A 14537-nucleotide genomic window follows, 5' to 3' on the forward strand; every position below is an offset into this window, starting at 1 on the left:
CATATACTGGTTTCAGGCCTGTGTATCCATGGTTCTAAATATATCCATATACTGGTTTCAGGCCTGTGTATCCTGGATAAAACATGATCCTGGATTAAGAAAGCAGTATGTTTACAAGCTGCTAAAACATGTCAGGTTGCCTTTAATCTCTCGACAGTTTCTGATGACTCATGTAGACTCCGAGCCCTTGGTTCGAGAGAATGCTGAGTGCAAGGAACTGCTCCTTGAAGCTATGCGATATCATCTTCTACCAGAGCAGAGAACCTCCCTGGTATCCTATAGAACAACCCAGAGACAACCTGAAGGAGCTAAACCTTACCTCTTCGCAGTTGGCGGAGGAAGCCTTTTTGCCATCCACTCCGAGTGTGAGGTTTACAATCCCGTAGTGGACCGTTGGACGAGCATAGCGAGTATGTCAGTTCGGAGATCTCGGGGTGGGGTCGGAGCATTGGGAAACATGTTGTATGTGGTCGGAGGTTATGATGGATCCAATGATCTAGCAACCGGAGAATCCTATAATCCTCAAGCAAACAAGGTGAAACCTTTATCCTCTTGTCGGGGAGTTAAAGCAAACATTCAATACATTTATTATTCTTTATATAAACTTTATTTCAATTGAAAGAAAGCAGAGATTAAATTTTTAATCAACGCTTTATATAAACATGACAATTTAAATAATTTGTATATAAAGTAGTAATCTCTGTTTGTTTGTATGTCTGATCATAACTTCTGAACCCTGTGACCGATTTACCTTGGATAAATAATTTCATTCATTGATACAAATAATTCAATCTACTTGTAAAGCATATCTTATATAAAATTGAAGGCCTGTGTACTTCTTTGAAAGGTATTTAATTTGTTACATTAAATATATCATAAAAGAGAGTGTTCGCGAAAAATGAAAGGGGGTGTAGGCTTACAGCGATAAATAATCGCTTCTGATCGCTACTAATCTTACTTCTATCTGTTGCGTCTATCAGGAGAAAATTGTTAAAGACGTCTCATATAGAAGAACGTAGTGTCCATACAAATATGAGGAAGTTGGAACATACGACTAGGATCGTAAAAAAATCAATTTAATATCAAACAAATCATTTAGATATTAAATCCTATAGTCATCGATTATTTTTCGATGCAATTGTTTATAGTTGATATTTCATAATAAAACGAATGAGAATTATGTGAACTTGCAGAAAAAGCAGCAAACTTACATTTAAAATATTCCAGTGGAGCAATATATCTCCGATGGGGACTAAAAGAAGCTGCCTGGGAGTGAGCTGTCTGGACGGACTGCTCTACAGCTGTGGAGGATATGATGGAGCCTCCTGTCTGAGTAGTGTAGAGAGGTTTGATCCTCTGACCGGAGTCTGGACCTCATGTCCTGCAATGTCGACCAGGAGAAGATACTGCAGGGTAACCGTCCTAGGTTAGTTTTGTCAGTATATTAACCTATTTACATTAGAATAGTCTCTTTATGCAGACTATAAAGATGAAAATTGTACAACCCCTTGTACATCATATAGTGTCCCGGCACGCCATGCTGCGGTTCCATGTAATGTTTTATGACTGACATCTGACGGCCACTTGTTGCATTCAGGGGTTAAGTTTTACAACTTTTAAAGAAATACTCCAATTTAAATATAAAACATAACGTTTATGAATATTGTCTATTTTTAAAGATTTTGCTTTGCTATCATAGAGAATAGAATATATAGAGAGGAATTAAAAGAATCTCTCGGTATGAATTTTTTCAGTCCCTTTCAGCCTGAAAGGGAGTTCAAAGTGTACAAATCATGTAAATGTTNTGTACAGGTTTTCATAAACATACTACGTACATACATTGTACAGGTTTTCATAAACATACTACGTACATACATTGTACAGGTTTTCATAAACATACTACGTACATACATTGTACAGGTTTTCATAAACATACTACGTACATACATTGTACAGGTTTTCATAAACATACTACGTACATACATTGTACAGGTTTTCATAAACATACTACGTACATACATTGTACAGGTTTTCATAAACATACTACAGCAAATTCTACATCTATTGTTCTACAGGATTGTACACAAAGGATAAAACTTCAGAAACTGAACTAGATTTATAATATCTGTTTATGAATTATGATTCCCTGACAGAGGGAAGACACGCCACACCTTTTTTCGTCCGACCACAAATGACGTCACAATTCACCATTATTTCGTCCGACATTCTTTTTAAAGTACTTTACATTTACAATATTTTATTCGATTTTTTTGCCACTTCATGTTGTGGTTAATATGGTTTAAATATTTCATCCTGCTTTTTTTAAGTTGAGAACATCTTTTGAAGGTACAATAGGTTTAAAATAATTGATGGAAATTTTTATTTCATAATACCTCGAGCAAATCAAAACCACTTAACTAGGCTCCTTTCCAAAAATATGTTAATTTTTAAAATAAAAAAATAACAGAAACATGTGTGGTCCGTACGAAAAATAGGTATCTTCCGTTTTGTGCTTAAATGAGCTTAAATATGGTTTTATATTTTTAAATCAAAATGCATTCTAAACAAAATCAAATCATATTAAATAACATGACATTGCCTAAATTTGAAAAAAGTGTTATAGGACATAAAAATATACATCTGAAAACGCAGAGGCAGACGCCCAGACGAAAAAATGTAGAGTCAGAAGAAATAATTGTAAATTGTGACGTTATTTGTGGTGCGGAAGAAAAAATTGTGAGGTGTGCCTTCCCCGCTCATTCCCTGCAACTGTAAACTTCTTTCTTCGCCCAATCAGTAAAAAGGCCAAAAAATATACTCAAGGCAGAAGAAGACTTAGTTCAATCTTTAAATCGGCATATTCAAGCTGTTTCAGGTCGTCTTTACAGTATCATCCTTTGTACAGTGAAACCCTTAAACGAATACATCGAAAGAATTCATCAAATGTCGTATTCTTCACTTTCTGATAATGGAATGTTGCAGATATTTAGATTTTTAATTAAATGGTTATATGGAACTCTTTAAAACTGTTCCCGCATATTCATGGCTATTTTTTTATGTTCGCAAATACTGAAATTTACGTAATGTAGTATAAAACTCATTGAAAAATTGTCAAGACGACATTTGACAAATTCTTCCGATGTATTCGTTATTAAGGGTTTCACTGTATGTAACACTGTTTTTATCTGTTCTAAAGCCCAAATTTTCCCAAATTACCGGGAGTATTTAGGACGTACTTTGTATGTCTCCGTGTTCTATACTGTTTGTCCGCTAGGTGTCACCCAAAGTATAGGTGTCAGCACATAATCTAATTTCACTATGCTTTCTATTTGTTTTTGCCGAGAGGGGTTGTGTTTCACCGAGAGTAAGTGAAGACGTCATTTGTTTGCAAAAAGTACGGAGGGGAAAATTCTGGCTCTGTGAATATGTGATTCTTAAATTGAAAAAGAAGACGACTTTTAAAACTCGCAATTTTTTCTAGAAAACAGTCTACTTTTTTCGTCCGACCACAAATGACGTCACAATTCACCATTATTTCGTCCGACATTCTTTTTAAAGACTTTACATTTACAATAATTTATTCGATTTTTTTGCCACGTCATGTTGTGGTTAATATGGTTTTAAATATTTCATCCTGCTTTTTTTTAAGTTAAGAACATCTTTTGAAGGTACAATAGGTTTAAAACAATTGATGGAAATTTTTATTTCATAATACCTCGAGCAAATCAAAACCACTTCAGCTATGCTCCTTTCTAAAAATATGTTAATTTTTAGTTGTAAATTCTAAAAATCCTAGCGACTCACATAAAGTGGCAGTTTAGGAGTAAAATAAGAAAGTAAGAGAAAAGTGTGTGGTCCGTACGAAAAAAAGGTATCTTCCGTTTTGTGCTTAAATGAGCTTAAATATGGTTTTATATTTTTCAATCAAAATGCATTTTAAACAAAATCAAATCATGACATTGCCTAAATTTGAAAAAAGTGTTATAGGACATAAAAATATACATCTGAAAACGCAGAGGCAAAAGCCCAGACAAAAAAAGGTGGGTTCAGAAGAAATAATTGTAAATTGTGACGTTATTTGTGGTGCGGAAGAAAAAATGGTTAGGTGTGCCTTCCCCGCTCATTCCCTGCAAACTTCTTTCTTCGTCCAATCAGTAAAAATACCAAAATAAAAACTAAAGGCAGGAGACTTATTTCAATATTTAAATCGGCATATTCAAGCTGTTTAAGGTCGTCTTTACAGTATCATCCTTTGTATGTAACCCTGTATTTATCTGTTCTAAAGCCCAAATTTTCCCAACTTAACGGGTGTATTTAGGACGTACTTTATATGTCTCCGTACTCTATACTGTTTGTCCGCTAGATATCACCCAAAGTATAGGTGTCACCACATAATCTAATTTTACTAAGCTTTCTATTTGTTTTTGCCGAGATGGGTCGTGTTTCACCGTGAGTAAGTGAAGACGTCATATGTTTGCAAAAAGTACGGATGTGAAAATTCTGGCTCTGTGAATATGTGATTTTAAAATTGAGAAAGAAGACGACTTTTAAAACTCGCAATTTTTTCTAGAAAACAGTCTCTACGCAATGGGAGGATTTGATTCTACCAACTATCAATCTAGTGTGGAAAGATTAGACCCAAGGTAGATAATAAATACTACACAGTGCAAAAACGGGTTGTCCAATTACAGGAATTTCTACTAAAACCGGAAAAACTTCAAATTTAGCTAATTCGCTAATTGAAATTAAACAAAACTTCACTAGAAGAATCTAAAGTTTAAAAATAATGAGCTGGCCTTTCTTACTTACCCTATCGTTTTCACCTTTATATTTCGACTTAAATGACTTTTTAAAATGGATAATTCAGAAAATTCAGACCCATCATAATAAGACCTACGCCTTTTTAGGGTCCAATAACGCGGCTAAATCAAGAAAAGGCTATACTCCATACATGTCATCGTCGCATATATCAATTTAATGAGGACGATTTTCGATTTAATTTTTAATTAATATTAATTGCGTTTAAACAGCATGAATACGCATAAACACGAAAACAAAGAGGAACTGTCAATTAAGAAATTTAATTACTTGTCAACATGTAATTCAAGAACAGCTTGTTAACAATCAAAACTTGCATAAAAAAGTCGTCTTCATTGTATTGGTATAATCGCCTACCACTGTATATTATACCGTACGTAGAATTAGACCACCACTACCTTCACCATCGAAAATTAAAGATCAATTTGGTTGAACTGTGTAAAGGTTGTGCTCCATACATTTATGTACAGCCTATCACTCATTAGGATGGGTAAGTGGATGGCAGTACCATCCCTGGCTAGCCGGCGGTCGAGCTGCGGAGTAACTGCTCAGGACGGATATCTATACTGTGTCGGAGGAAACGATGGAACAATGTGTTTAGGTAAGCGAATATTTTTCATATTGGAGGAGGTCAGAACATTGGGTTTGTTAATTCTTGGATTAAGAGTTATCCGTACCTTTCCTTTGTTCTTATGTAGGATTTAACATTCGGGACACTTTAGTTCAGCGCCATCTTTAATCGCCATTTTAAATTTTAGCAACAGGAGAGAGATTTAATCCCCGACGGAACAGCTGGGAATCTATTCCAAATATGCACAGCCGTCGGTCAACTCACGAGCTCTGCGCTATAGACAACTATATATTTGCTGTCGGTGGTAATGATGGTTCATCCAGTCTTAACTCTGTAGAGGTGAGAAATTACGCAAGGTTTAAAAATAATGCTCAGGAGTTTATGATGTTGAGTATTGACTAAACCCTTTCTTACTTTTTAAGCCGAGTTTCAATTGAAAACATCAAATTTCGGCCTTTATCCCAAATAGTGAAAAAATAAATGTTTTTTTTTTCAGCGATATGATCCTCGTCTGAATAAATGGATGTTGGTTACAGCAATGGAGACAAGAAGATCCTCAGTAGCAGCAACAGTTCTTACCTGTCTTAATATAGAGAAATATCTATAGATAATAGAGATAATTAAACCTGAAATATCTATAGATAATAGAGATAATTAATCCTGAAATATCTATAGATAATAGAGATAATTAAACCTGAAATATCTATAGATAATAGATATAATTAAACCTGAAATATCTATAGATAATAGAGATAATTAAACCTGAAATATTAGATAATCAGATGTATCTAAACAGCGTACATTTATACGACCCCTAAAGTGCACTTTAAACGTTTAAACAAAGGAAAGTGCTCCGGGAAGTTCATATCGTTTTGAAAACTGTGGTATTCCAAGTTTACATTTTTTTCTGAGGGATCTGTATATTAGCTGAAATGTTTTAAATGTATTCGATGTGAATTTATTCAATCCAACCTGTTTGTCTTTCACAAGGATATCACTAGAATATCACAAGTAATTCTTTTATAATGGATATCACTTAAGAATTTTATTTGCAAGAGAATAATAAGTATTTATATCCTAAAGATATCACGTATATTCAAGTAATATTATACCCAAAAATGTGAAAGTTATTTCTTTTACAAGAATTTTGCAAGGATTTTACAATAATGTCAAAAGTAATTCTTTAACATTGATGTCAAAATATTTTTTCTTTCTGAAGGATATTACAATTTTTTCACAAAATTTCACAATTATGTTTTCACCAATATATATGAGAAGTATTTTTTTGATGATGTTAAAATAATTTTTACTCAAAAATCTTACAATTAAAATTTGATCCGTAGAATATCTCCAATTCTTCATTCAGGGTTATACATCATTATCCTTGTGATCAATGAGATTAAATAACTTAGGAGAGGGGAATAGAGTATGTGTAAACATTTTACTATGACGTCTAAGGACAACTAGGAACTATAGTTTGACCAAAACAACAGCAAAAATGGTAAACCTACTCAGGAATGCCGAGCTTGTGGAATCATTGGTAACTAATTTCTTAGAAGTCTTAATATATCACAGGTAGATCAAAACCTTATCAGGCTTGCTTGAGATATTTAGATCTATATGTGTACATTCAGACATTTTCTAGCTATGATTTAGCTGTGACTTCCTCGCCTAGTTAGCCTAAATCGCAGCTATATCACAGCCAAAAAAATGTCTAACGAATCGGATATCTAAGACGAGTAAATGTAATCTGAGTGTTATACAAATTTAGCGAAGACGACATCTAACATCGACAGCCCTGTATATCAAAAACTCTTTTGTTCTGCATACCAAAAGATTGAATAAAAATGTTTTTGTTATGAGTACTTCCTTTTTTGTGTTTGTTTTCAAAATATAAGAATATTAATGATATAACGAATATGTCCAGCTGCTCATCAATCATCATGCAATTTCTAGAAACATATTATTTATAGACATTGTAATATTACATTAATTATTGAAGAATATGAAAGTTTTATCTTGTATATTTAATATATGGTACGGCCCCTATGTCTCGTAGCAACTTTAACTTTAACTTTCGCAGACTTTTCTGTTCAAATTGGTGAATTTTCCAAAACCCGTAAATGTCGACATTTTTTTCCAGACAAATAACCCTTCGCTTGGGCTATGTGAGTTGCCACAAAAATTTGGGTCTGATCGGTTTAGCCGTGTTGACGTTTATTGTATACAGACAAACACACAGGCCAGATTTAAAAATATATTATTAAAGAATAGGAAGGTTTATCTTGTATATAATATATAATTAAAGAATAGGAAGGTTTATCTTGTATTTAATATATAATTAAAGAATAGGAAGGTTTATCTTGTATTTAATATATTATTGAAGAATAGGGAGGTTTATCTTGTATATAATATATTATTGAAGAATAGGTTTATCTTGTATTTAATATATTATTGAAGAATAGAAAGGTTTATCTTGTATTTAATATATAATTAAAGAACAGGAAGGTTTATCTATATAATATATTATTGAAGAATAGGAAGGTTTATCTTGTATATAATAGATTATTGAAGAATAGGAAGGTTTATCTTGTATTTAATATATTATTAAAGAATAGGAAGGTTTATCTTGTATTTAATATATTATTAAAGAATAGGAAGGTTTATCTTGTATTTAATATATTATTAAAGAATATGAAGGTTTATCTTGTATTCAATATATTATTAAAGAATAGGAAGGTTTATCTTGTATGTAATATATTATTGAAGAATAGGAAGGTTTATCTTGTATGTAATATATTATTGAAGTTAATAGGAAGGTTTATCTTGTATATAATATATTATTGAAGAATAGGAAGGTTTATCTTGTATGTAATATATTATTGAAGAATAGGAAGGTTTATCTTGTATATAATATATTATTGAAGAATAGGAAGGTTTATCTTGTATGTAATATATTATTAAAGAATAGGAAGGTTTATCTTGTATATAATATATTATTGAAGAATAGGAAGGTTTATCTTGTATTTAATATATTATTAAAGAATAGTAAGGTTTATCTTGTATGTAATAGATTATTGAAGAATAGGAAGGTTTACCTTGTGTGTAATTCTGACAGCTAGATTAACTTCTTTGCGGACATTATTTATGATTTTGAAGATTACAGTTCTAGAGATCGTAATTTGTTCTGATTGAAAGTAATACAATCATATCATCTGTAATTTATTCAATTAAGCAATTAACTTCTTATCTTGTGTCTTCCCGTAATATTTACAAAATTTGTTCAATTATTCAGTCACGTAAAAATAGTTTGAGGATTTTAGTAATCATCTGTTTCGTCATACGTTTTTTATGTTTTATTAGATTATAGAAATTGTATTTAAAGGGGACCCTCCATTTAAAGTATTGCATACCTAATTCACATCGCTACCCTTTAAATATACGCCCGGGGGAACTGATGGCGCTATCCTTGTTTTACTATCTGAAAATTGATTGACTTTAACTGTGCTTTCTCTGAAATAGTACCTTCCGATTTTGAAAATTACGCTTAAAAAATTTGTCCATTTTCCTTTTTAATTAGTCGAAATGAAATAGAATTAGATTTGTTTTGTGAACTGCGGACCAATGAATATGATTAACAGGAATCTGCACAGATTTTGTAAACAAACATTGTACTGCAGGCTGTGAAATAAAATATAAACAAATATATTTACACCGAGTTTATTTAGATTTCGAGTAGGATGAATGTAGACACTGCAGTACAGAAATCTTTTGGGCTTTTTGGTTTTCAGATTCCTTGCGGCGGACCAAGATTTAGAAGATCAATTAGCTGTGAAAAAAGATGAAACATACTATTTCATTTAGGGAGAAGAGAGGGAGGGGGTGGGGCGGGGTTCCCACCAAAACTGAAAATCTGTCAAAGAATCTATTTAGCAATAGAATTATTGGGAAAAATGGTTCCGAGTACAATTTTTCATTTTAAATAATGGAAATGCTTTGGTAATGAATAGTGAGAAGCGGGATTATGTTAAAAATGTTTACGGGGCGCGAAAAAAAATATTTAACGAAAAGCGTTTAGCAGAAATTAATGTGGGGAGGGGGGGGGGATAAAGGCGTCGTCCATTTAAACTTTAGTATATTAGTTGAAGAATGTGAAAGTTTAAGGAAACAATTTGACCAAACCTGGAGATGTATTTATTCTTATACAGGAAATTTACAGGATATATCTTGCTAATGCGGGATAAATGTACATATATGTATGCTTTACAGGATTCCTATGTACAGGATATAACTTGCTAGAGCAGGATACATTTACACATTTGTACGCTTTATAGGATTCACATTTATGTACGGTTTACAGTATCAACATGTAAAGGATATATCTTCCTAATGCAGGATAAATGTATATATGTACGCTTTACAGTATTTACATGTACATGAAATATCTTCTTAATGCAGGATTAATGTACATATATGTATGCTTCACAGGATTCATATGTGCAGGGTATATCTTCCAAATGCAGGATTAATGCACATAAATGTACGCTTAACAGGATTCACATGTACATGAAATATCTACTTGATGCAGGATAAATGTACATATATATACGCTTTACATGGATTCCTATATACAGAATATATCTTCTTAATGCAGGATAAATGTACATTTATGTACGCTTTACAAGATTCCTATGTACAGGATGTACCTATATAATGTAGGATAAATGTACATATATGTACGCTTTACAGGATTCCTATGTACAAGATGTACCTATATAATGTAGGATAAATGTATATCACATCAAACTAAAATATATTGTACAATTTATATGTTTTCATAATTCCTCTTCTTGAAGAGCTATTGAGAAGAATAGAAAAGTTTAGGTTTTCTAATATGTAACCAGATAAATTTATTTTTTATAGTTGTAGCTCTGATCGAGGATCTACCTACGAGGTCACAAAGTTCAAGTTCTGCAGAATAAATTTTATCTTATTCTTCTCCATAGTTCAGTGTGATATAAGTAAATATATATGTTTGCTTTACAAGAATCATTTTTACGTACAATGTACAAAGAGGAGTAAAAGTCCATATAAAACATTTTTAACTTACATAGTCGTCTATCTTAAGCGTGTTTTCACTGTTTCTGAATTTTCCGAACCGTGAACAGTCTCTTTAACACCTGTCTAAAATAAAAACGCAGTGATTATTTTCTGTATGTTGAGAGAGGTGAGCCCACCCAGTGTTAATACTGTATAATTGTATATTTCTATGGGATAGATACAATTTATGAATCTTTTCTCTTGTTACAATAGAAACGTGCACAGTAGATATAGGTTTAATACACTCCGGCTAACCAACGGCCCTAAAACTAAACGGAGCTAGAGCTTCTAAAGTCAGGTTTACTTAAGCTAAAATCCATCAAATTATCGTTTTCGAAGATGTTTCTCTATCAAAGAGTAACCATTATTTAAATTCTGAGAAAGATGAAAAATATTCAGATTCAACTATTTGGACTAAAATTTAAGGATATGAATGAAATATCGCATCGCATAGTTTAAGGATATAACACTAAAGAAATATCCAAAAAAGTTTTTTTTTAAACCTAAAATAGTTCAAGGGTTTTATATGACAGAGATATCAATACAGGTGCATTGAAGGAATATCCAAAAAGGATATAATGTAAAAGATATCCACAAAGTTTAAAAATATGATATGAAAGATATCCACAAAGATTCAATTATAAAATATGAAAGATCCATTCAAAATAATTCCAGGATATATCTTGAAAGATATATCCATCAGGATATAAAGTGGCAAAAATATCCACAACGTATCAAAGAATTGTCTTGAAAGATATTTCCAGAGCTGAAAACTTTAGAATAGTGGATATCGGGATTAAGGCTTAATCCACTCTCTTTCTTAATCTCCAGATTAAATATTGCTTGTTCTCCACTCATTTTTAATCTCCAGAGCTGAAAACTTTAGAATGTGATATCCTTAATCCCGATCTGTTAATTAATCTGGAGATAAAATTCATGAGGACAACAAGCAATATTTAATCTGGAGATTAAGAAAAAGAGTGGATTAAGCATTAATCCCATTATCCACCATTCTAAAGTTCCCAGCTCAGATTAATTAACCGATCAGGATTAAGGATATCCCATTCAAAAGTTCCCATCTCTGAAAGGTTAAAGGATATAACACGAAAGAGATATCTATAACTAAGAACTAAAAGGTAAATCAAAAAATATTTTTACCGGTGCAAGGATATAAAGGGTGTAAAAAAAAACACTTCACACTTTTTTCTCTCACAAGCTTCTTATTATCCGATCTTAATGAAATCACAGTGTGTCTCTAGAATGTTAGGACAACACGTTTAAAAAATATCGAATTTGGTCAACCCTGCTCTGAATAAATGCTCTTTTTCTCTTAGGAAAGGATTTGATCTTTCCAATTCTCTCCACACTGCTTCAGATGATAGAGATTTATACATTTTTTCCTTGCAAACTTCTTTTTTACCATTGCCCAAATATTTTAAATCATAGGCCGGACATTATTTAACTTTGTGGTTATTGTCAGGTATACACAAAACTTTAATTTAAACTATTGCTACTTGCTATTTACTCAAGGAAAAGCTTTAGTTTATTAAGGTATATCCCTTCTTCGAATAAAATATGGTCCCATCAGCTTATAGTAATGGTCCCCGGTAACTGTTCACATTGTTGATGTAGAAGTGAAGGAACTGGATCTGCATTTCCCTGGAAATGGTGGTTTACAGTGTACTCCAAATTGATGTTTGGTCATATTATATCCACCCTGAACTAGTAATCTGTAAACTAACAAAGCTTTTATGAGTTTTAGGCTTATATTAAACACCTTTAAATAGATTTTTTCATTTTTAAGCAAGTTTTGGCCCTCTTTAGGCTTTGTTAATGTTTTTTTTGCAGGTAGACTGATCAGTTTCATCCCAAGAGATAAAGAGCATTTATTTAGAGCAGTGTCGACCAAGAGATAAAGACCAAGAGATAAAGAGAGAAAAAAGTGTTAAGTGTTTGGTTTTTTTTGACACCCTTTAGCATGTATGAGATATCCACAAATGTTTAAGGATAAAATACGGAAAATATGTCCACAAATGTTTAATTATCTGATAAAAAGAGATATTCCACAAAGATTGAAGGATATAACATGGTCGAGATATTCCATCAAGACTGAAGGATATAACATGAAAGAGATATTTCACCAAGGTAGATGGATATAACATGAAAGAGATATTCCACCAAGGTAGAAGGATATACCATGAAAGAGATATTCCACCAAGGTTAAAGGAACTAAAATCAAAGATCTAAGCATTCAAAGAAAAGAAAGATATATCTAGCAAGCCTCCGCCTAAGTGCAAGAGTGGTATGAATGGTTTAGTTGAATAGATTGACACGACCAAACAGATAAACGGAGCTGGGAGAGAGAGAGATATTTAGTCAAACTCATTATTCATTCCTTGGGATTTCTTATACTCCGTACTTACACTGAACTCACAAGACTATAGGGACCACACACTATACACAAACCTATTTACATTCCTATATTTCAAGCCGTTTCGGAAAAGGATAAAATAGGTTCTGGAGAAAGTTCTGAATTTAGCTTGAAAGAGAAATCGAAGAATGAAAAAGAAATAAGAGGAAATTCAATTCAAGATAAAAAGGTAACAAAGAAGATATCTTGAAGTTAAATTAGCGGGGAAAATATGGGAACCAAATGAGAGGATTTTAAAATATTATTATTTTAATTATTATAATAGATTTAAAAGAAATCAGAACAATGCAGAGCTCTTAAACGAGGATAAAGGACCCAGAATAAATAGAGTAAAGAAAAATGTTTGCTAATTTAAATAAGAACAAAGATTATCTGAAAATATCAATCGAAATTTAAGAAGAAGAATGAAAACTATCCCATGCTACCATCAATAAACCTCTACCCATCAGACCCATAATTTTTCTCCCTCTATCACAAGGAACTAAATACAGGAACGCCCAATTCAGATCTACGCATGTTATGTACTGCACACATTGGGAGGAATGTAAACAAACCCAGTGCCCCCACAGAAGTTGAAGGGAAAGGACTACAGCTCTGATGTGATATTACAGTTCAACAAAAAACAAGTTAATATATCAAGATAGAGCGAATACATATGATTTTTTGGCTTTCTGGTCAATATGGAAAGTACAATATCAATATATTCTTGTTCCACCCCCTTGGGCCCTTTTCCCTCAAAAATGATGCGTTTTGATCTCCTCCCACTGCAGTACACAGATTTGACGCATGAGATATGGCGGTTCCTGGTCTATATATTTCTTGCTCTATTACCCCCCGACCCTGTACTCCTAGAGTGACTGCACATGTAAACAAACCTGGTCCTCTAAAATTATACATTTTAAACTAAGTGCCTACGACAATATTTCAATGTCTACTCCTGGATTACCTGAAATCTCTACTACAGGACAGACTGGAGTATCAACGTCTGAATTATACTCCGATTCTCTTATTTCATTTAGACTACAAGGAGCCCCTTACTCCAAAACCATCCTGACCCTCTACTCCTTGACTACCCTGAGCGTCTACTCCTGGGCTACCCTGAGCCTCTAATCCTGGACTACCCTGAGCCTCTACTTCTGGACTACCCTAAGCCTCTACTCCTGGACTACCCTGAGCCTCTACTCCTGGACTACCCAAAGCCTCTACTCCTGGACTACCCTGAGCCTCTACTCCTGGACTATCCTAAGCCTCTACTCCTGGACTACCCTGAGCCTCTACTCATGAACCACCTTGAGCCTCTACTCCTGGACTACTCTAAGCTTCCACTACTCCTAGACTACCCTCAACTTTCACTCCTGGACTACCCTGTCTTTCACTCCTAGACTACTCGGAACCTTTACTCAAGGACTAAATTGAACCTCAAAGACTGAAATACCCTAGACCTCTATTCTTAATCGTAATCCTCTATTCTATGACTAACCTGAACCATAACATCAAGACTACCCTGAGACTGTATCAAGTATACTATGGAATATATGCTAGGGAGATACAAGCGACGCCGCCCGCTCTATTATATGACTATACAAGCTTTGCTGACGGGGTTCTCCATTTGAAAAA

The 14537-nt window shown here is 33.2% G+C and overlaps 2 protein-coding genes across 2 annotated transcripts in view; both read left to right on the forward strand.

Annotated features, from left to right (window-relative positions):
* Positions 1-7248, forward strand: part of LOC111696087 (kelch-like protein 17) — a 24769-nt gene extending 17521 nt beyond the window's left edge. The window contains exons 9-14 of the mRNA XM_023465620.1: positions 62-535; positions 1228-1426; positions 4571-4643; positions 5304-5419; positions 5577-5728; positions 5886-7248. Coding sequence (XP_023321388.1) covers positions 62-535; positions 1228-1426; positions 4571-4643; positions 5304-5419; positions 5577-5728; positions 5886-5996 — 1125 coding nt within the window. The 3' untranslated portion in view covers positions 5997-7248. The remainder of the gene's footprint in view (positions 1-61; positions 536-1227; positions 1427-4570; positions 4644-5303; positions 5420-5576; positions 5729-5885) is intronic.
* Positions 6888-14302, forward strand: LOC111696051 (uncharacterized). Its single transcript, XM_023465575.1, has 2 exons — positions 6888-6929; positions 13940-14302. Exons 1-2 carry the CDS (start codon positions 6888-6890, stop codon positions 14300-14302), a joined length of 405 nt encoding a protein of 134 aa, XP_023321343.1.
* Positions 14303-14537: the final 235 nt, after the last annotated feature.

The sequence above is a fragment of the Eurytemora carolleeae genome, unplaced genomic scaffold, assembly GCF_000591075.1.
Source record: "Eurytemora carolleeae unplaced genomic scaffold, Eaff_2.0 scaffold113, whole genome shotgun sequence".
Classification (NCBI taxonomy): Eukaryota; Metazoa; Arthropoda; class Copepoda; order Calanoida; family Temoridae; genus Eurytemora; species Eurytemora carolleeae.